Below are 24342 nucleotides of genomic sequence, written 5' to 3'. Positions count from 1 at the left end.
CCAACATAGCAAACAAAATGCAGGTAATTTTCAAGAATTCAAAATCTGCTAAAAATGTGAAGTGATGGAGTACTGGTAAAGTACTTTTTTATTTAATTTAATAATTTTTTTTTTTTTTAATAATTTATAATACTTGTTTCGGCGCATAGTAAACTCTTTAAAAAAATCTTAAATCATTCTGGTACGTTTCCGCCGTCAACCCTATTTAGTTGACAAGCAGATTATATTTCCTGCTGGGTATGCGAAAACCACTACATTCACGTATATGCATGTCAATGCTTAAATAGTGTGTGTTTGTGGTTTTCCGTCCTTTTGTGGCGCTAATTTAAATTTATTGACGCCAAATACTTTAACAAACTATGCCTGTTTCGTTGTCATTTCGCTGCCGTGGTGCCAGCTCGACAACTCGTGGTGAGGGAAAGCGAGGCAAGCGTGTGATGTTGCTACAACAAAATGGGTTAAATATAACAACAACAGCAGTTGCATAATACAGGCTAAAGGTTAAAGACTGCATATAAACACACACATTGCTTAAGCTGCTGTGGGAGCTGGTGAAAGCAGCTACGCGCCCGAGATGCCAAACAAAAAAGCGGCGAAATATATTGCAACTGCTTGACTGCAACGAAAATGTTGCGCAGGAGCAGCAGTAGTAAATGGTGCAACTATTAAGGCCGAAAAATGAATTGCAGCTTCATGCCTGCTAGTTAAGGTTAGCTGCTGTAAGTGCTATGTGGGCGTACCGGCAACCGACTGCGGTAGCGTTAGTGGCAATGCACGTAAACAAATTTGGCAGAGTGAAAGGAAGCTGTGAAGAATTTCCATATATACGCACAACTGGAGAACTAACGGGTGCGGAATACCAGAGTGCTATGGGTGGCGCCTGCAAGTAGGCTATATATAGCGTAAAAGGCAACAAATATAATGATACAGATATGGGAAGATAGTGTACCATTTTACATTGGAGTAAAATTTCAGTAGACATGCGTGGTAAGCGCACTGCTCAGAAGTTAAACGTTGCGGAAAGCGTGGCACCACGCAGTGCGTGCGTAGAATGTGTTTCTCCATGATGATGTGCTGCTGATTTGCAATATGTATGGTAGCTGTTTGCCGTTTTGGGCTGCAGCCAACACTGCTGGTATGTGACCTCCTGGATTTCGCTAACGATTTTATTGCTTGGAAACTATGGTCTAAATTCACTCACTGCCACACAAGTTTTTTTTTTGCACATCTTATTGCGCAATGACTTTGGTGAATGTTGCCAAAATAGTTAAAGTGAATGAAAATTTTAGGTATGTCTACAACAAAAGATACGCAAAGTATATGATTGTGAAACTAGAAGTCGTGGTGTTGACGATATACTCGATGAACTTTCAAAAGTTATTTGCGAAAACTTGATGTATTTATCAATTTTAAAAACTCTTCCGTTGGCATATACAACGCGAAGTCTAAAGCTGTTGTCGATTAGAATTCAGAGGAACTAGCTGAAATGAATATGAGTTATGGCGTTCTCTTACTGTAGTCAAGCAGTAGAAATAAGATGCTCGGAAGTAACTGATAGTAGATGAGAGTGCGAACAAATATCTTCAATCCACTAGTATCTACTTTCAAAGGATCAAATCGTTTAGATTACTGCTATCTCAGCCGGCTGTAAACTAGATGAACACAGGTAGTGGTATCATAAAGGAGAAGCAGTTATAGGAAGTAGATTATATAATAAAATCTATAGCCTATAAGTAATATAATCGAATAGGTTGGCCAATTCAGTCTACTTGAAATCGGTGATCGTGTTTATACAAGAAAAAAAGAAATAATCACGTTTTTATAAGAAACCTGAAAGAAGCGATCTGAGGGCCTGAAAATTGAAGCAAATATAATAGTATTTATACTATGGCAATCGTACCATAAAGTTAGAAACAAAGTCTTTATATTTTATATAAAATTAAACAGATAAAAATTTTAAAGAAATTCTTATGGAAAATGCCTTTGGCAAGAAAAGCGTGCACTGCACCCCTGAGTCAATAGAAGTGTTAAAATTTGAATTTCAAATTTTATACATTATTCCATCACAGCTTGTTTAGCGAAACTTCAACTCTCAACAGCTTTCATTGTAAGCTTGTGCAGAGAAAGTGAAAAGGCATGACCCCTTCACAGCTGAGACGCAATGTAGCAAACAAACTTGGCAAGAATGTTGAATATGCTTGTAGTCAAGTATAAGTTACGGCAAGTATATACATTTCGTTTGGTAAACTACTGAATATAGATGCATACAGATACATAACCATATTACAATGTATTCATTTGGAACACAGACGCAAATGATACCATGCACAGCTTGGTTTGCCGTGTAAGTATCATCTCTGCAGATAAGGAAATGTCTTAATCATTAGGAAAATTTAAGCTAACAACAATTGCTTGTTGTACTCATAATCATTTGATATTCTACTCAGATTATTACTGCAGTTAGTTGATATCTGCCATAAACGCTAGCTAACTTTAATATAATGCTTATCAATGTAGAAGCTTGGTGCTTACGAGGCTTGTCCCACAAGTTTTTAAAAATATACGACCTAAAGAAAGGTCTTAAGCAAAGCAAAAATATTTGATATTTTGACTATAATAAATGCATCAAATGTGCAGGCAAGGCTCATAGCAGTAATATTATTATCGAAAAATTCAAACAAAATTAAAAAATTTGATCTCCATGGATCATGCGTTGCAAAATGTAATGATCTAGAAGATTTCCTAAATATATTTTCATTTAGCAAAAATTCAAAATCAATACAGTATATTTCAAGCAGCACGATTAGATGAAAATAAAATGCTCAAGTCAGCGCATGACACTTTGTAAGCGCTTATTGAATTATTAAGATTAAATATTTCTTAGGAACTTATATTTGATTTCTAAAGTATGGCAGAGCAAATTAGTTCTAGATTTTGATGAGATTTCGATAGAATCGCAGTCGGAAAATGTTTCTTTCAACAAATGCAGAAAATGTGTAACTGAGCATTTGGTTCTAAACGAAGCAAAAGCAAGTAAGGAAGTTCTAAGTTCGGATATAACCGAACATTTTATACTCTCGCAACTTGCAAGCATCAAAGCCCGGGAAATTACTTCAGATGTTAGCAAAATTTCATATTATACGAAGTATTGATCCGATTCAATCCATTTTTGAAAAACATACTATTATCAAGAGTTTCATTTATTTTTTTTACTATGCCGAATTTCGATCGAAATCGGTTAAGCAGATTCCAAGATATGGGTTTTGACCTAAAAGCGGGCTGTGCCACGCCCACTATCTAATTTTGAACGTGGTTCCTATAAAATCATCTTATACCACCCTAGAGATAAAATATAATGTCTGGCTTGTTTAGAGCTTGATTTATCGCGCTTTTAGTAGTTTTAAGTTAACAGTACCGTTATGTGGGGTGTGGGCAGCGTTGTAACCCGATTTCACCCATTTTCACGCTGTCAATGGAGGTGCTAAAGCACTTGTTCTCAGTGAATGTTGTTATTATAGCTTTAGCTTTAAGGAGGTATGCAAATTAAACCTATTAGGGTGCAGAACCACGCCCACTTTTTAAAAAGCATCTTAACTGCAGATGCCTCTCCTTAATGTGATCCTGAACTGATTTGTATGCATACTGAATACACACTCGTAAGGTTTCGCATTACAGCATTTCCTCTTGATGCAACTATACATATATGTCAGCTATTAGCTCAATGCTACAGCATATAGTATATTCCTTGCCACATATATCTGCCCTGCTGCAGCGCACAGACATATCACAGTTTACAAGAGTTAGTAAACTCTAATGGACTTGCATTGAGTGTAGTAGCTTTTGTTGTATTGTTATAACTATAAGCCATCATATATAGTTATTTTCAAATTAAAATAGTTGAATCTTTATTTGTATAAAAACTTAATTTAATTAAGCATTTATAGATTTGAAAATATTCTGAAAGCGCAAAATGTACAATTACAGGTAACATGCAATAATACATATGCGTATCCAAACATTCTAGAACTCTACTTATACGAAATAGAAAATACACTGAACAACTTAGTTTAAAGTGACAAGCCGTAGCGTAATGGCTTTTTGCACCACCTTTCTGGTAGTAACTGCTGAAGTATCGTAATTTTTACATTTTTCCAACCGAAATTATCGGCATTTTGTTTGTCGCTTAAAAGTCCCACACCGTTCGCAAACAAAGTTGCCGAGAGAGACGAAACCATTACGCTATAACCGGCTAATTAAAAGAACAACTGAAGTTACTCATACGCCAACGCGAACAAGCGGTAGTAATGAAATCGCTGAACAACAGCAAAGCCGCACAAAGAAGCCAAGCTCATTACAATGTCTACAGAAAAGCGATAATAACAAAGAAAACTTTAAAATTTCATTTAGCGCATAAGTTGCTCTTTCAGCATCTATATAAATTTTTATAGGCGCAAAGCTAAAGTCCCGCAACAAAGGCATTCTCAGCCGAAATGGTGCATGCAAGAAAGTTGTATGTAATTATTATTATTATTTTTTTTTTTTGAAGCTTTATATACTTGTATAGCATAACGCTATGCACAACATTCTTTTATGTGGAAGCCTTAAGAGACGCTAGATTGTAAGCCTAAATAAAATGTTAAGTAAGCATGCAAAACAGAGACGCACAAAATTTTATGCGAACTAAATAGGCAGAAATGCTTTGGCAGCTACTTAAGGCCAGTAGCATTAAAAATGTCATTATTTGCGCGTTAGAGTAACTGAAAATATTGAAACAGTCATACAATATTAAGGAATATGTAACAAAAAGTTTCGAATATAATATAAGGGAATTAGTGTATAAGTACATAATGTTATGTGTGCATTGAGACCCAGTAGGTATTCAAATGCGCTAACTTTTTGAGTAGCAATGGACTTTTTTAGACAATAAATGTTTTCTGTTTTTTGTTCCGTTTTCTTCTAATATTCTTAATTGTTACAAAGTTGATAACAAAGTGATAAATATAAGAGTAAATTGATCTGTCTGTACGCAACACAATTCTACTTTGTTGTCCGACAAAATACAGGTTTAACATTTAAAATTGTCGCATATTGTAAACTTTGTTTCATTTGTTTCAAGTCATAAATGCCAACGTTTACTTTTGCAGTCAATATGACAGATGTCACTTTAGAAAATTGTATTTGCATTTCTTAAATGATGATGAAAATCAGTAAAAAGTTTATAAAAATTAAATATTTATTATAAAAAATATTTCACAGATACAAAAGATTCCTTACAAAAACTTTATTTGAACGTTTAGTTTGTATGGCAGCGATATGCTATAATGACTCGATCTGAACAACTTTTTCAGAGATTGTATCGTTCCTTTCAACAATCGCGCATGCAAAATTTTCTGAAAATATCTCTTCAAATAATAAAGTTGTCCACACAAACACTTAATTCCGATCTTACAGTTTGTATGGTAGCTACGTGCTATAGCCTTCAGGCCTTGAAGACATCTCATCAAACGAAAAAGTTTTCCATACAAGCACTTGCTTCCGATTATTGCGTTTATACTATAGCTTCTTGTAGAGAAAATAGCCTGTGACAATTTTCGAAATGATATCTCAAAAACTGGAGGTCAAATTTGTGTATACGTATACATACATGGCTAACTGGACTCACCTCGCCACGCTGATCATTTATACCTATATATAATATATGGGATCTCCGACGTTTCCTTCTGGATGTTACAAAGTTCGTGGCAAACAAGGATATGCTAATTTGTTCAGGGTATAAAAATGCATATCAGCACAGTATTCAAATATATATTTTATACTATTACAAACGCTTAAATAATAAATTTTTATTTTCCAAATTCCAAAAATATAATAATTCACTCTTAAGCATCACCAAAACTAAACCGCCAACTTTAAATATTACCTTCTAATACATTTTATGCTACCTTCTGGTGTTTTAAATACACCATATAGTATGTAGTATATCATGTGATAAAAGTCGGTTCTATTAGTATGTAGAATGTACACACCTTACTTTTCAGTGAGAACTCTTTCAATTACATATGTATAAAGGGAGCACACTTTTTTACATATAGATCACTAACACACATGCAGTTATATATGAATGGCCAGCCTGTCGCAGTCATGCGTCTAATCATAAAAGGCCACCGAAATGTAGTCACAACAAAAAGAAACACTAAAGACATTTACTCAACTTTGCTTTTACAGCTTGGGCAACTCAGACAAAAAATAAAAAGACGTAAGGAAGCGATATGTGCTGATGTAACTAAACATTTTATACTCTTGACACCGGCTAAACACCTTCAGGTATTGGCAAAACTTTAGAAAGAGTTCAACTTCGAAATCGTGGATGGATTACAATCCAATTTATTATCATATTAATTCTGAATGTCATAGGCTCAGTTTAATTACAATATTTTACTTCCCGTCACCGAAAGTTATACTAAAATAATTCTCAAATGAGATATATGAGATACAAATTTAATATTAGATATGTAACACGTCAAACAAAGGATCGGTGTGCATTGTATTAGACTTAAGAGGTTTAGACTAAGACCAATTCATTTATATTAAGCGTAAACCATTAAGAAATGTGTCTACTTTATTTCATTAAAGGTGGAAAGTCGGAAATCATTACCATATATAGGATGGAAAAATGGAAGGGGTGATTATATTAATTTTATACATTGCTTATTCCACATTAGCCGATATACAATATGTGGTATAAAGTCAGCTGGAAGTTCGAAAATCTTCATATTACGTATATGGGGCTAAGGGAAATAATGACGCGATGCAACCAATTTTTGACACAAGGGAATTTTATCTGCAAAGAAACATTTTTCCCGAATTTCAATTTTGATAAATTTTAGACATTCCTCAGATGGCATACTTCAGTGACACTATTTGTGCAAACTTTTATCTGAATATACTCTTAGATTCTTTATTTGTGATTTGTGTGGAAAGTGAAATAATCAGAAGGAATTTTAAATATGCTATATGAGAAGTAGGCGTGGTTGTAGTCCGATTGTGTCCATATTCAAAATGTGACATAAGATCGTCAGGATGTTGTCTCGAGGTTTAGGTGATACAACCAACCGTTAGGTAAACAAAACTTTTATACTCTGTAGCAACATGTTGCAAGAGTATAATAAATCATCCATACAGTTTGTTGTTGTACTATCCACTTTAATTTTGCCGTACTTTTGCCATTTGCAACACGGACTTGTCTGTTTAGTTAAATATTTTTTTGCATGCCACTTTCGATTCTTTACTGTCCTTTACAAATTGACTTACTTTTAAACTTAGGTACTTTACCGTAAAAGGCAATAAAGCAGCATAAAAGGGCAAAAGAAATCACCAGCGTATAGAAGAAATGTTTACATGATTTTAGAGCTTGCGAAAAAGGAATCGACAATGCTCAGATAAAAGTTCTGCGGCAATAAAAAAGTAACTGGTTATAATAAAGTCTTGCATTTTGTGCTTGCCCTTTTAAAGTATCGCACTTATTTACTGTTATACACTTGTATATTTGTATGTATGTGTATGCTTACACGTGTGTGCAACGGTAGTACATAAATTAACATACTCGAGGATTTGTAGTGTATGCAACTTGTTTCGCCGATGTACTTTAGGGTATAAAAAGCTCTGATTTCGGCTTCGCTTATCATTAAAGTAAATTCATTCTAAAAATTATATAAGCAATTCTAAGATAATTTACTTGTCAGTTGAGGCAACAATTTTCCATGGAATATATACGCCTTCAACAGTTCCAAGAGTTCTTTCTAGGATTTGAAAATATTCTATGATTTTTCCGAGAAGAAGAAGAAGATTCGAGCAGCTGAGCAAGTTGAAATCAGAAAGTGCGCTGTTACTGAAGAGTAAAATTAAAAATATTTTTAGATGTTAGAAAAGGTGGAAAAAGGTAATGAGATAAAAAGAAATGAAAAAGTACTACGTCAAAACAAAAAGTGTTTGCTTCACTAGAAATTATAGGGTATAACATAACACATACGCAACTTTTGAATCACTTTGTCAATATTTTTCGAGAATCAGAAGCAAAAAGTATTGGAAATGGGTTGACACTTGCAGGGTACAGATGAGTTGAATAAGCTTAGGCAATTAGACCACCGAATTCTCTAGAACTCTTTGACATGACTAAAAGCAATTTAAATAATTTTCTCTATAATATACGGAATAGGGATTTGCGGTTATTACCTTTTCCATCTTCACTTTACTGAACGAACAGCGTTTGACAGAGTACAAATTGGGAAATTGAGTTGTTTGCCAACTTTAGAAGATATTACATAAAAAAAAACCTCGTACTTCGAGGCTTGTATATTTCAGTGGCAATGAAAAGAATTTTACATAGAGTATGGAATTTGTTACGCTAGAGACTGCGATATCTGCGCGCTTACCACAATGAATGAGCGCCATATATAGAATACTTCAAGATGTTAATTGCTATTTTATGAGACCGATATGGAAAGTAGTGTTTAGTCTGCAGTCCTATGGTTCGAACCTCAACCTTTACCATGCAGCTTTCGGTGCCAAATCGCAATCCAAGATGCGGTGCCAAGATTAAATTCGTGTCTTTAATAATTTAAGCCTAAAATGTTGTCAGATCCCCACATTTTGTAAAATCAGCAGTGTGTACCCAATTTTTATACCCTGAACAGGTTCGAACGCATTATAAAATATATATATATTAACGATCAGCATGACAAGCTGACATGTCGATTTATGCGCGAACTAGTCCCTGAGCTCTTGAGATATCGACCTGACACGTCCTTTATCTCAAAGACACGAAGAAGAGACATATATGTTATATACATATATATATATTAAATATTTTATATAGATATATACTTGTACATTCATGTATGTCCACATGTACAAATTTTGTATTTTTCAACTTCCTAATTTCATTTTGGTGCCAAATTGCGCAAAATTCTCCAACTTTTACCAACTTTTTAGTTACCTTTGTTGTAATTCCATATTTATATTTGTAATTTCAAATGGGAAAACAACTTTTCCATTTAATGCCACTGCAATTGATTATCGATTTCGGCATTTATTGTGCCAACAGTTGGCAGTAATTCTCCTAAAGCAAAAACTGTCGAAATTAAATTATTCCGTAATTCAATATAAAGTAAAAAAGCACTTAAGAAAAGATCAAAGTATATTACTATTAATCCGCAACTTTTCACATTGTGTAAACAAAATATATACATTTTCATACTTTAAATTTCGGCATAAAATTAATGAGTCAAAAAATAAATTAAATTTACCGCGAGAATTAATGCAATGCCCTCATAAGCCACACGCCAGTTGACGTAATTAAAAATTTCCCTTCGCTACCGTCAGCAAGTAGCAAAGTGTGATTTAAACATTTGCAAAAGTCAAATAAGCCGAGTTTTAATTACACTTGTTGACCATTTTACTTCAATGAGCACTTTTTCAACATAAAAATTTCGTAGGACTAAATCAAAGTAAAACGCCACAAAAATTCAAGTAAATGAGAAATTAAATAAGCTTTTAATTTTATTACGCCAATGCTAAAATGATTTGAGTCAGCAAGTGGTTCGTTCCATCAGCCCATGAAAATGCGTAGCTTATCCCTATTATATATATGTATATACTATTTCTGTATCTGACAGTTCATCCCCTAAAGACGGCTTTGGTTTTACCGAACTTATAGGCTCAGCGACATTGACGCCAAGCAGCGCGCACTTCCCGCTGTTGTAATTCAACACTTTCGAAAGTTGAGTGGTAGACCTCAAACGGCCAAACGCTGCAATATGAAAATGAAAATCTCCTGCATCACATTCCCAGCGGCAATTGTATTGCAAATAACATCTTTCGCCACCAGGGAGCTTATTAAATTATAATGAAGAACGAACACGTTGAAACGCTGTAAATACGCGGCTAGCCACCGCTGTCTGTTGAACGAATAGAATTATTTTTGGTCCTACTTATTTTTAGACCAACAGACTGATGCTATTAAAATACTATAAATTTGTGTGGACAAATGTGGATTTTAGAGAAAAGATTAAAATTTACGTATGAATTAATATTATAAGGACTATAGTAGCTTGCTCGATACTATGTAATAGCAATAGTACAATATACAGTTTGAGTTCCCTAGCAATTTTCTACGAGATTTATAGTTCATTCGTCTTCTTACTTTAATTACAATGAAAAAATACGACTCTAATGCAATACAATCCTAATAATTTCTGCTTCGTAATACCACTGTTGCAAGTCTGTCGCTTTAGGTCTTAGTTTTATTGTGAAAAGTTGTGTTCTTCTTCTAGGAAATTTTCTTTTTTGGGATAGTTATTTTTATATCTGTCCATGTTAATAAGAAATGTGACATATGGCAAAGTTGTTCTACATATTCACTTTTCATTTTGATTAGAGCTCAACCTGTGATATCTATTCAACAGTTTGTAGTGATGAAACCCGAGAAGAGTCTTAATGACTTCTGTTGGCATTCGCAATCTCCAAAAAACAGCAATGGCTGTCAATGAAATCTGAGTTGTAAGAAATTAAAAAAAAAAACCAAAATGGAGGGCTAAGTGCGGGCGTATCCGAAAATTTTATACTCTTGCAACTTTAAGGGATCAAACCGGGTGGAAATACCTTCAGGCGTTAGCAAAACTTTATGTTAAATGTGCATTAAACCTATCGAAGAGATGTATTAAATATCAGTTTTTAATCGTAATTTGCGGTTTAGTTATGGCAATTTATAAGTTTTCAATTAATCGCCTTTTGTGGGCGCGGCATTGATTCGATTACGCCAATCTATAGTACCGAAATTCTTATGATGGCAAGGAACAGCTGTACCAAGTATAGTATATCTTCATATACTTTATAAAAATAGCGAAAAATCTTGTTACCATTTTTTTGTAGATTAAAATCCAACCAAATACACCCGGTATCGCTATGTAGATTAAGGGCATCTTGTTAATGTTATGAAGAATATGGAAAGCATAAAATCTCTGCTAACTTTGTGTAAAGATGCGATTATATTTGGAAAATCCGAAACATACCACACTTCTTAATCAGACATTTCACCTATACATACAAAAAATTGTTGAGCAAATTTTTGGTAAATTAATTGATATCAAATGCAAGTAAAGTAACCCCCCTCCGCAATATTCATGTCTCTCACATAATCGCTCCATCATATTATATCCAAATATTGGTGAAACGCTAGAATATTAGTGGAGTAAAAGAAATATGAAATGGCAGTGACTCCAGCCCAGCTTATGGCTCTAACCACTTTTTCACACATAAACACGCGAATACAGTGGCATGTAAAGCGTTGAGAGCTACAAAATTGGCACATTGAATAGCGAAAGCTGGCATTTTGGAAAATATAAAATTTCGGCAACCGCAACCACGAAGAAAATTTCGCATTACCAAAGAGAACGAACTGAAGCTGAAGGCAAAGGCGTATGAAGTACTGAGCTGTTAAAATTTTTGGTTATACTCATATATTTAAACTGCACTTTGGCTTCACTACTCCTTGAGCGCCGCTTTTCTTCTGCATACGTTTTTTGCTGCAACTGAAATCTTTTGGATAATCTCACATTTGTATATGTATGTGTAAAAGTGGTAAAAACGGTTACGGTATACATGTCAAATGCATCAGTGAGCAGTAAAGCAGTCGATTTATAACGCAACATACACACACATGCCTACACAAATGCTTCAAAAATAATATGCACACTTTCAGCAATACTTTAACACTTTTTTTGTGTTTGCATGCACTTGGGCGGTCGACTACACACTGTGCACCCTGCGGTTGACTCAAGCGTGCAATTTGGCAACGGCTAAGTGTTTTGTTGCCTTTTCATCGAATATTCTGTTATAAACAAAAAATATTATATAAGAGGATTTTTAATGGGAAAATAAATATTAATAATAAAAGAACTTTTGTTTTCGCTTCTGTTAGCAAACTGTTATATGAAAAGCTCGCATTCATTTTATTTAACCTAATCAAAAATGTACTCAAACTTCAGGATCCCTACCGCATTAATTAATCTTGAGTGGAGAGAAGATAATTTTGTATCCAGAATCGGAATCCGAATTACCGGAATTAACATCGTTATGCAAACACACAAAAAGACTCTACATAGATGACATTCACCCTGCACCAAAAATTTTGTAATACAAGTAGACTCTGGAGAAGTCCATCGTTCCCATATATTTACTTATTCGAAGCCAATCTCAATATCATGAGAAATAATTTATATAGTCGATTTGTTTGAATACGGTATCCTCGTTCAGCTTATACAGATTTGTGTACTAACGTTGACACCAAGAGGATATTTGAAAGTAATAAGAACCTTTACCAGCGTCTATCTTATATTACGGCCATTTTTAGGTTCAGGGAAAACCTACGTTTAATATTTGTACACATTTGCATATAAGATAGAAAACAATACTAAAAACTTTGTTCATAACTACATCACTCGAGATCAGCGAACCCAAATAAGGAGTGAACGTTCGCACAAGTTTTTAATGATTTAAATATAACACAGTAGTGAGGCGTAAACAAATGTGGGGTAGAAAGTGAGAGAAGGCTTTATCGATATTTCATTGAAAATACTGCGAAACTGCATTTAAAACAAGAAAAAACGTTTACTTCTACACCGAAGCTATAATACCCTTTAGAGATCCATTTCATATAGCATAAAAAGGTATAAAAAGATCTTTATACTGATCTTGATCGGTCACTTTGTATAGATAGCATATAAGTAATCCAATCTGCACAATTTCTTCGGATATTGTAGTGATGTCTTAAAAAATAATAATATGTGTCAAATTTTGTGAGAATATTTTGTTAAATAAAAAAGAGAGAGCTACAAGAACAAGAGTTGCAACGAACATTTTGTATGCCAGCTATATGCTATGATTGTCCGATCTGAACCATTTTTATGGAAATTGTCAAAAACTGAGAAACTAGTTAGCGTAGCATACCTAAATCAATTCAGCTTGTCACGCTGATCTTTTATATATATATACTTTATAGAGTCTTTGACGGTTCCTTTTAAGTGTTACAAACAAACTTAATATACTCCATTCAGGATATAAAAAAAATTCTTACTTTTCGTGATGTTTGGCATTTGCAAACAAAACTGGTTTCAGGTATTTTAAGAATCAATTACTAATGCATGCTACCTTGTTGTGTTGCTCAAAAGTTGTTTTATCTGATTACATATATCCCTAACGTAGTACAGTTTTTTTTTAATAAAGTAACAAACTTTTATAATTTTCTATATTTTTTTTACAAAATAAAAACAATGTGTGTAAATGTCAGACATTGCTGGAGATCTCTGCTAAACGTTATACTGCTTTGGATTTTGAATGCTTTGGATAAACTGATTTTAAAGAAGCAAACAAACAAAATTAAAGTATGCACAATAATCTTTCAATTGAAAACAAATATTGTATTTTAGCTTTAAGCTTATTGTATAAGTAGAACATTTTTAGTGGTAACTTCAGAACCTAATATATCCTAGTAATTCTAAAACACCATTTCATTGAAACTATACGTTTAAAGATATGCTGATAAACTGACCGAGCAGTTAGGCGATCAATCTTATGTCAACGTATCTCAACTGTAAGGTTAACGAAATTAAATTTCGAGTCATATTTCTTTAAGTCAGCAAAAAATTGCACAAAGCTAAATTTGTGCAACGTACTTTTGTTGGAAATCACGTCATACTGTTGTAATAGTTCCTCTTTTTCTTGAGAGATCCTCGGACATGGTCACAAAGTTGCTTCGCTTTTGTCAAGCCTCATACATAATTCCAATTAATTTTAATTTTTTATAAACGAATTCATATACAGGGTATAAAATTAATGCACTTGCTAGAAGTACTCAAGTGCTTTGACTGCAATGTGTATTTAAAATGTATACATTAATAATACAATAGAAGTTCATAGTGCAATTACACTTGATAAACAAAGCTACTAATACTGTTAATCCAAGTGCTCGTGAGCACATACATATATATATATATATAATATATATATATAATCATTTACACAAATATACTTATGCTGATAAGAAGGCAACTAAGTGTCAACTTTCACATACTAGAATGAGCTATGTCAGTTCGCGCTCGACTGTTGGCTAATAATGAACAATTTTTCTCAATAAGAATTTATTTTAATCTACCAAAATATATAGCATTTTTATTTAGTTGTAACTCGTGTGATTTTATTTATATTTATAAACCGCGTGAGAATGGTCGATATCAACGTGCCTCTTATCAATTTGTTGCAAACGAGCGTGAAGTATGTGATAAGATAATAATTTCTTAAACGAAATTGCATTAGTTATGATTTAATAAAGTGCTAAAAGATGATTAGAAAAAGATGCTATACGTTTCTTTTGTTATACCAGAATCAGTCAATTAAAAGCTTTCTCAATCCACCGTTATAGATCGTTTAACAGAGATCTTCCTACAGCAATTTTTGATATTTACACATTTTGCATTTTTCTAAAATGTTTAACAAAAAAACAAATTTTGAAAAAAAGAATTAATTTATTTCAAAATGTTATTATTAAATTTAGTACGAAAGATATCAAATATTTTAATGAAAAAGCAACTTTTTAGTGAAATATACGAAGGAAATATAAAGTTTTTAAAAAAATAAAAAAACTGCTTTAATTGTCGTATGCAATTAACAAATTTATAAACTTGTTCGCAAAGCAGTTAGGTGCATAAGTCATTTATATTAATCTCGTGTAAAGCAGCGAGCTGCTCATGACAATTTATAATGAATCTGGCGCGTGCAATCAAAGTATAAATATTAACGTAATTTACTTCGTACATTGGATTTCACTTTCAATAGAAACAACATGTTGCTTTTACTTTCTCACTCAGTTATAATGGTTTTTGTTGTTTTTAGAAAAATATTCATGATACCGTAATCTAAGTTGCTAGTTCATAGTAAACTATGCAAATTATATTGCAAAGCAATTTCAGAAAATATTCAACAATTTAAGTATTAAATGAGTAAACTTAAGTTAAGTAAGTAAATGCATTTTGAGAAATTGTTGAAGTCACCGAAACAATTCGCTAATATAATATACTATAACTTAAGGTTCCAATTCCAATATCATTTGAGAGAATTATATATAGAGCGGGTGTAAGCAGCAAACCTGCTATTGAGCTAATTGAGCTAAGTAATTCCTAAAGCAAAATCTTAGTTACCTACCTGATTCTGCTTAATTTTCTATTGTTTAAAAACTAAACACAAAAAAAAAAACAAAAACAAGAAAACATGTTAACTTCAGTTGCAGCGAAGCTCACACATATAAAAGATTCCTTACAAGAATTTGATTTCGATCGTTCAGTTTGTATGCCAGTTATAAGCTATAGTGATTCGATCTTAACAATTTCTTCGAAGATTTCACCATTGCTCTAGATAATAAGTAATGCCGAATTTCGTGAAGATACTTTGTCAAATAAAAAAGTTTACCATATAAGAACTTAATTCAGCTATGAGTATGTCATAGTGGTCTGACAATGCGCAGCTTGTAGGGGAAAAAAGACGTGTGCAAATTTTCAGATTGATAACTAAAAACTGTGGACTAGTTCGCGTATATAGAGACTGACAGACGAGCATAACAAAATCGACTAAGCTCATCATGCTGATATAAACGAGTATATTTTATTCGGTCTCCGACGTTTCCCTCTGAGTGTTACAAACTTCGTGGCTTAATCTGCTTTTTGAGGGCATAAAAACATTTTTAGTTTTATTCATAAAAACCGAAAACTCTTTTGAAGTACTTTCGAACTTTGGACTTCCTTATTATAAAACTAATGTAACCTTAAAATTCAGAAATTATTTAAACCAAAAATATGTCATCTAAGGAGTAAACTTTTACCTTTTAATAACAATAAAAATGGTTGAATCTTAAAGGAGTGACGGCCTCAGCGCAGATTTAATGGACATTTTTTTCTTGGATACAAAAAGGAAAACAACAAGTTAGGTAGGGCTAAGTTGGGATGTCACCGAACATTTCATACTCTTGCAACTTGCAAGGAACAGAGATGGGGAAATACCTTAAGACGCTAGCAAAATTTTATATATTGCATATTATAGATATATGGGAAGAATTTTTTACAAACAGACAAACTATTGTCACAAAAATATTTTCTCCTAATTTCAATATCAAATATCTCACAGATTTACCTATATTTTCGGCAAAAAGTCAGGCATACGGAACGGGTTTTTGAAAAGCTATGCTCCGATTTCGACAATTTTTGAGCGTAAAATAATATGCCTTGAGAGCTTTATTATTGCAAAGTTTTAACCGGATATATTGATTGTACTGGAAAGTGAAAGAAGCAGAAGAAATTAAAACTCATTCGTATTTCAAATCGTTTTGTCATCCTGATCATTTATATACTCGTATATACATAACCCTATATCTATCTCGATTAGTGTTCAGTGATACAAACAACCGTTAGATGGGTAAAACTATTATAGTCTGTAGCAACATGTTACATGAGTATAAAAATAAACCTTACTACTACGTTTACTTAGCTTTAAGTACTTTCATAGTAAACAATACTAATAAAATTTACAGCTTTGTAGTCCATCGCATACAACAGTATCAGGCAACAACAAGTGAAACGACTGTTATACCTACAAAGTACGGTCAGGTTAAAGGTGTTAAACGAAAAACCATCTACAATCACCATTTTTATGCCTTCGAAGGCATACCGTATGCCAAACCCCCTCTCGGCGAATTGCGTTTTCGGGCGCCACAAACACCAGATCCTTGGACGGGAGTGCGTAATTGCACTAACTTGGGAAATGTGCCACTGCAAAAACACTTCGTACTCGGCATAACACAAGGCTCAGAGGACTGTTTATATTTAAATGTATACACTAAACAGGTAAGAAAGCTATCGGGTACTACAAAAAATATATCAACACACCCAGTGTGTTTAAAAAAAAGGTGAATTTTGAATGTTTTTTGAAAAGTACAGATTTATTTATCAATATCTATTTCTATCCTTCAAAGTAATTGCCCTCGAATATAATACACTTGTGCTAACGCTTTTTCTAATCCTCGAAGCACATCTGAAATGCGCTTTTCGGTATGCTCATTAGCTCTTCCTTCGGTTCTGCCTTGATCTCATCAGTTGAGGCTAAACACATTCCTCTCATTGGTTTCTTCAGTTTTGGGAATAGGCAAAATTCGCAGAGAGCGAAATCTGGTGAATACGATGGTTGAAAATCGTTGATGACGTCACTCAACAACTTCCGACCGTTACTAATGCGACATTTAGCAATTTCGGAACAAACTTCGCTACCACACGTTTCATGCCCAAAAAATTTAATGGCATGAGCCGATTGATATGCCAACATCCTCTGCAACTTCTCTAATAGCGATCAGACGATATTCCAGAACAATTTTTTTACTGCTTCGGTATTTTCTTCGCTCGTTGTCGCACCTCTAGAATGCTCATCGTCATTAACATCTTCTCGGCCTTCTGTGAGTTCTTGTACCACTTATAAACTCTTTTTTGAGACAAAGTGGATCCACCGAATGCCACAGTCAACATTTCAAGTGCCTTGGAGCCATTTCCTTCAAAAGTCAAATATCGATACCCAACTACTAATCGAAATTGGCTCCTAATGCAAGCACATGATAAACATATGTTTCCGATAGTAAAAAAAAACCAAAATATCGATAATCGAATGTACACAGCTCGCGAAAAATCAAAATTCACCATTCCCTTTGAACACACCTCGTATATGGTATCTACTTATGTTGGTTTGGTTAGTTGTAGAAAATTAGTATAATAACTTTAGTAATTTTTTACAGTTAAACTCTGCTAAGCCATTACCGGTAATGGTTTGGATTTATGGTGGTGGCTTTCGTTTTGGTGAAGCTTCACGTGATGTTTATGCTCCCGATTATTTCATGGAGAGAGATATCGTATTAGTAACGGTTAACTACAGGCTCGGTGCTTTAGGTTTGTATTTGTCTCTCCTTTTTCCTCTTATTAATTAACAACATATCTGTCAATCAAATTATTTTAGGCTTCCTCTCACTACCAGATCCCAATCTACAAGTTCCAGGTAATGCCGGGTTAAAGGATCAATTATTTGCATTACGCTGGATTCAAGAGAACATCGCCAACTTCAACGGTGATCCCAATAATGTGACAATATTTGGAGAAAGTGCTGGTGCCGCTTGTACACATCTACTTATGCTTGCGCCGAAAACGCAGGGCCTTTTCCATAAGGCGATATTACAATCAGGTACAGCGCTTTGCTCATGGGCCGAACAGGAACCCACAAATCGCGCTTATTGGCTGGCCATCCAATTAGGCTACAAGGGCGAAAATGTAGACAAAGCCGTATTATCCTTCCTGTCGAATATTAGTGGTTCAAAAATAATAAAACTTGAGGATGGGCTGAGACAGCCACATGAGAAGGATGAACGTATATTTTTTCCTTTCACACCAGTGGTGGAACCATACCAAAGTCAGAATGGTTTATTGACAAAGCCGTTTAAAGATCTACTCATAACGGCATGGAGCAATGAAATCCCAATACTGTTAGGTTTCACAGCCGATGAAGGCATGTTGCACTATAACGAAACTGTGAAAAATCCGCATTTAGTTAATGAGCTCGGAGATTGTGTGGCTGTTTTACCAAAAATTGTTAAGAAAGAGTGTGATGTGCAGAAATGCAAAGAGTTGGGTCTACATTTAAGAGAAGCACATTTTGGTAATGCGAAACCACATTATAGTAAAAATCTTTACCAATACTTGGAGGTAGTATACGAGGCAGCAAATATTATATATTTAACATCTCAAACTGATAGATTTCTTCAATTACAGCTCTTGGCTTATAGACACTTTTTCATTGATGTGCAACGTACTCTTTTAGCTCGTGCTGCTTACGCCTCTAATGTATCCACCTATCTTTATCGTTTTGCTTTCGATTCACCATATTTCAATCACTCTCGCATTTTGCATTGTGGACGGTCCGCTCGCGGCGTATGTCATGCCGATGAGCTCTCTTATCTATTTTACAATTTAAACTCCGACAAATTACCACCCACAAGCGGTGAATTCAAGACAATTCAACGCATGATTGGTATGTGGACGGCATTTGCAGCAACTGGTAATCCCAATTGTACTGAAATCGAACCGATTCAATGGCAACCAGTGGAAGCGAAAGATGTGGAAAATGCGCAGCCAAAATGCCTTAATATTGACGAAGAACTCGAAATCAAATCTTTACCGCATAAGCATCTAAAAACCTGGACAAATCTTTTTACGAACGATAATTTATTTTAATTGTAGACTTATTATATCATTAGGGATACTAAATATATTTACATAAATTATCTAAGTTTACGCTGGAAATAATATCGAAATAGAATCTTTAAATTTCAAAACTAAAAAAATGAAAACTGGCTCTCGAAATAAAAAACCGAAATTTACGGTACGTGGCAACATTGCTTAATACAGCTGAGGTCACTGACCAGTTATATATGGTATATATATACTATGAATTTACTATATCGTCACTTCAAGAACAAGTATGTAAGTAAACAATGAACATACCCTACAAACCGCTATTGAGTTTGCTGTTTTTAGTGAGTGCAACGAAAGAGTAAAATAGAAAGAAATGTTGAAAAAGGCAACAGGTTAATTGAACTCTTCAGAATACCTGCTTGCATGCACTCGCCTTACTAGCTAATCCTTTTATATTCTCTCTAAAACTCTTTCGCTCTTCCGGTCATCTTTCAGAAGTGCAGCGAAAGAAAAAAGAAATAAGAGAAAATATAGATAAGTGCAACAAGTTAAACGAAAACTTCAGAAAACATTCTAACACGTTTTCGCTCTCACCTACTGATCGTGCATTTGTTAATTAATATTAGTAAAGTGGTTTTTGACTTGATAATTATTTCTTTATATATTTAAGCATGTAGTATCAAATTTTGGAGTGAAATTAAAAAAAAAAGTAAAATAAAATATTGAAAAATCAAAATACTAAAAATATACTTATACATATACATAGGTATGTCTCATACGTGCAAGAGCGCGTCACCCACCTTGCATCAGCGCAACAGTTTCTGTAGCAGAAAGAGAGAGCAAAACAAACATAAAATTCTAATAAACATGCTCGTATAAAAAACGAATGCATAGAAGAGAAATAGCGTGTATATAAGTATGTATAAGCATATGTGGTTGCTTAACCGACTGCACTCAAGCGCTAGTAAAAATGGATATGCAATGGGTGTTTGAATGCTACAGACTGACAGTTGCACATTGTGTCCCATAGCGTGCGGTTTCACATTACTCAAGTCAATTGGTCGCCTGTCACAGCGCTGTCATTAGATAATAATAATTAAAGTGCTACATAAAACAAAAAGTTGTGAGGCGTATGACTAATATACTTATGTATATATACCATATTTGAGAATAGAAAAATAATAAAAATTTATCTCGATAAAGGGTATTCTTTGGTTTGTTTTTTACGTGCTGCTATGACGGGCAAGTACGTTGAGTAGCTAAGTAATTTATTTTGATTAGGAAAGTGTAATTATTATAATATTTTCTTATATACCTATATATATATATAATATATATCAAAATTAGCTCAGCAAATGCAGAAGTGCTGGCGCAAACAACGCTTGGCACCGTCAGAGGTAAATGCAATACGTCCATTTACGATGACAATTATTACAGTTTCGAGCGCATACCCTTTGCGCAGCCACCACTGGGTGCATTGCGCTTTAAGGCGCCTATAGCTGCGACAGCGTGGCAAGGTGTGCTGGATTGTACGCAAAAGGCCGAAAAACCGTTACAAAAAAATGCTCGTTCAAATGAAATCGAAGGCGCTGAGGATTGTTTATATCTGAATATCTATGCGAAGAAGGTAAGTAATTGCTAAATACGTTTGTTATACAGTTATTGAAAGAAAAAGTACGTGTGGCACTCGGAAGGGATTATAAAACAAATTTTTTTCTTACAATACATGTAGGTTATTCAGGAATTTTTAACATTGAAACAATAGATTTATGGTAACTGAAATAACAAACATACGTTTGAGACTTGATATTCTCTAAATATCTGGAAAATACCGCGTCAATGGTGGTCCCATATTCTGTTGTGGATTCTTGTGAATCATTATTCATTTTCAAATTCAATTTTTCCGAAATAAAAGTTGTCAACCGCTATGATATTTTATCAGGGAAGTTGATGTTGAAGTTGCCAGCCAAAATAAATGCCAATTTATTGCCATTAATAATCTGATTGGAATACCCAATTTCAATTGCATTATTCAATTCAAACGAAATACTGTTCCAAAGGTGGGGTAGCTATTTACCAAAATAATAATAATGTTACTTATATAATTATATTATGACTCCGAATATTGAATCATTTATTTTTTATTAATTAAATTGTTATTGAATTCTATATTTTTATAGGCCATTAAAAAAATGGATCTGAAATATTGTTATTTTTGAATCACCCTGCTCTTTAATTGATTTGTTCCGCCTTAGATATGCGAAGATACGCCTACAAGTATGCGCATACTGCATACTTTGTGGTCGTGTTAGGTTTATTTACGGAATTTCTTGATTCAGTCCCTACGCTCAAAGCCCGCGATAGAAGCTATGCAATAGCTTAACGACTTATATACTCAGTTTAAAAGTATTGGACTTGGGATTCCAAGCAATTACAAACATAAATATAATTTCTCAATATATAGCGGTACTAAAATTATTAATATTCGATGAAATTAAAAAAAAAAAAATATTCAGGGTTCAGGTTATTGACTGTGAAACGTTGCCCCTCGCCAAAATAAGTCAAGCAGCGTCAAATTGCATCACCAGGTGGTCGAGACACTTCAACAATACAGCAGTTAACACGAATACAGAACTTGTCTTGATAAAAATCGGTTGTAATGCTTTATATTTATATGTCTTATCTAATACAATAAAACCCTAACATTTTGCTTTCGTATGGGAACTCTTTTTAAACATTACAGCAATATTCCAACTTTACCATTCTGTTTTTATAGTACGTTTGCTTAGTGCTATAATAATTAACCTTTAATACTTTATTTACAGTCATTCATAACCTTAGAAAAGGTTAGCAATTACAATATATTGTCGCACTGCGTTCTGTATATTTTTTATGCTACCAAGTAGCCCCTAAACGATTTAACTTAACTTTTTGGGGAGCTTTTCGATAAATGATAAGTAATTGCAACTTTATACTTAAACAGCTCAAATCCGATAAACCGCTGCCTGTTATGATATTCCTTTATGGTGGTGGCTTTGAAAAAGGTGATCCGACACGTGACCTACACGGCCCCGATTATTTGATGATGAAAGATGTCATTCTAGTCACAATTGCCTACAGATTGGGTCCATTAGGTAAGTTTTAATTTAAAAAGCACATACATACATAAAAATATATAGAGACTGCAATTATTGAGCTTTTGATGGGAATATCAAGTTGCAGCGGAAAAAAGCAATTGTAAATTAAATAAAGAGCACGCAATTAATTATATTCTTGATTTTTTTTTTGATTGTTCGTATAGAGCTTACACATATACGTTTAGAAACTTAGGTTTTGTGCATAGAAAAAACTATTGATAGCTCACATACAAATCTTTTAACTGTCGACGGAACACAATTGTTGTGATGTACATTTCACAGGCTTTCTCAGCTTGCACGATCCCAACGTTGGCACTCCGGGCAATGCGGGTCTGAAAGACCAACTGCTTGGCTTACTATGGGTTAAGGAAAATGTCAAAAATTTTAATGGTGATTCAAATAATATAACACTTTTCGGTGAAAGCGCCGGTTCTGCGTCCACGCACTTTATGATGCTGTCCCCGCTGGCGAAAGGACTCTTTCACAAAGCTATACTAATGTCTGGCACCGTACTCTGCCCATGGGCATTATCGCCGCTAAAAGCTTTACCAAAACGGTTAGCACAAGCTAATGGCTACACCGGCGATGACAATGATCAAAATGTACTCGAGTATCTGCAACAATTACCCGCCGCCGATCTGTTACGCGACAACTTACTAACCAAGGAGGAAAATATGGATGATTGCTTATTCGCATTTGGCCCAGTAATTGAACCGTATATATCGGAAACATGTATTATACCGAAGCAACCGACGGCTATGTTTGCCGATGCTTGGGGTAACGATATACCCGTTATAATTAGTGGCACCTCTTTTGAAGGTCTTCTAATGTTTGCGCGCGTACATATGGCACCGTTTCTTTTGCACGAGTTGAACGAAAATCAACAACACATGTTGCCGTTGGAATTGAAACAAAAGCACAATATACAAAAACAAAAGGAATTGGCAGCGAAATTGCGCGAAACACATTTTGCCGAGAGGGAATTACAGATGGAGCATGTACTCAACTATTGCGAGGTGAGTCTACAAAATAACGGTGTATATGGTATATAGTATTTTATTTGTAAACATTTTTAATTTATTTATAGTACGCTTCGTATAAAGTATTCTGGCATCCCATATTGCGCACTGTAAAGGCGCGGTTGCGCCATGCACGCGCGCCCACCTATCTTTACCGCTTCGATTTTGACTCTCCCGACTTTAATCATCAGCGTATCGGTTATTGCGGCAAAGAAATACGTGGCGTTTCCCATGTGGATGATCACTCATACTTGTTCTTTGGAAATTTTGCCTGGAAGCTGGACAAAGACACGCCTGAGTTTCGTACAATTCAGCGAAAAATAGATATTTGGACATCGTTTGCGGCAAACTCCGATCCGAATTGTGATCATCTCGACGGTAACAAATGGACGCCGTTGAAAGCTGATGGCAAGTTGCATTGCCTAAATGTCAGTGATGATTTAGAAGTAATCGAGTTGCCGGAAATACATAAGCTACAGGTATGGGATAGTCTGTATGAGGTCGCAGAAGAGTAGTGAAGCTGTTGACACAGTAGTTTTTATTTACTTTGTACATATGGTATATCAAAAGTATTTAAGATTAAATAAAAATGATATATAAATACAAAATAAGCAAATTGTGGAGTGTCAATTTTTATTTTACTCACATACTGAGTGTACATTATTATACCTTACTGCTGTCTATATACAAAAAAGTTCTATTTCTACCAAACAGTGGATACAAAGTAATTCCGGACCAAAACGTGAAATTATCTGCTCACCGGCGCCGTCTTGTTGAAACCAAATGTCGCCGAGATCACGAGCTTGAATTTCAGGTATCAAATAGTCGGTTATCAATACGCTTTAACGGTTGCCATTG

The 24342-nt window shown here is 34.3% G+C and overlaps 1 protein-coding gene across 1 annotated transcript; it reads left to right on the top strand.

Annotated features, from left to right (window-relative positions):
• The first annotated feature begins 14125 nt into the window (after window positions 1-14125).
• Window positions 14126-24100, top strand: LOC106619001 (uncharacterized). Its single transcript, XM_014236960.3, has 9 exons — window positions 14126-14328; window positions 16634-16946; window positions 17882-18032; window positions 18100-18839; window positions 18906-19363; window positions 20676-20955; window positions 22312-22462; window positions 22748-23481; window positions 23553-24100. Exons 1-9 carry the CDS (start codon window positions 14279-14281, stop codon window positions 23997-23999), a joined length of 3324 nt encoding a protein of 1107 aa, XP_014092435.2. The 5' UTR covers window positions 14126-14278; the 3' UTR covers window positions 24000-24100.
• Window positions 24101-24342: the final 242 nt, after the last annotated feature.

Source organism: Bactrocera oleae, chromosome 2 (genome assembly GCF_042242935.1).
Source record: "Bactrocera oleae isolate idBacOlea1 chromosome 2, idBacOlea1, whole genome shotgun sequence".
Lineage (NCBI taxonomy): Eukaryota > Metazoa > Arthropoda > Insecta > Diptera > Tephritidae > Bactrocera > Bactrocera oleae.
Note: the sequence above shows the minus strand (reverse complement) of the source record. Positions and strands in the feature narration are given on the sequence as shown.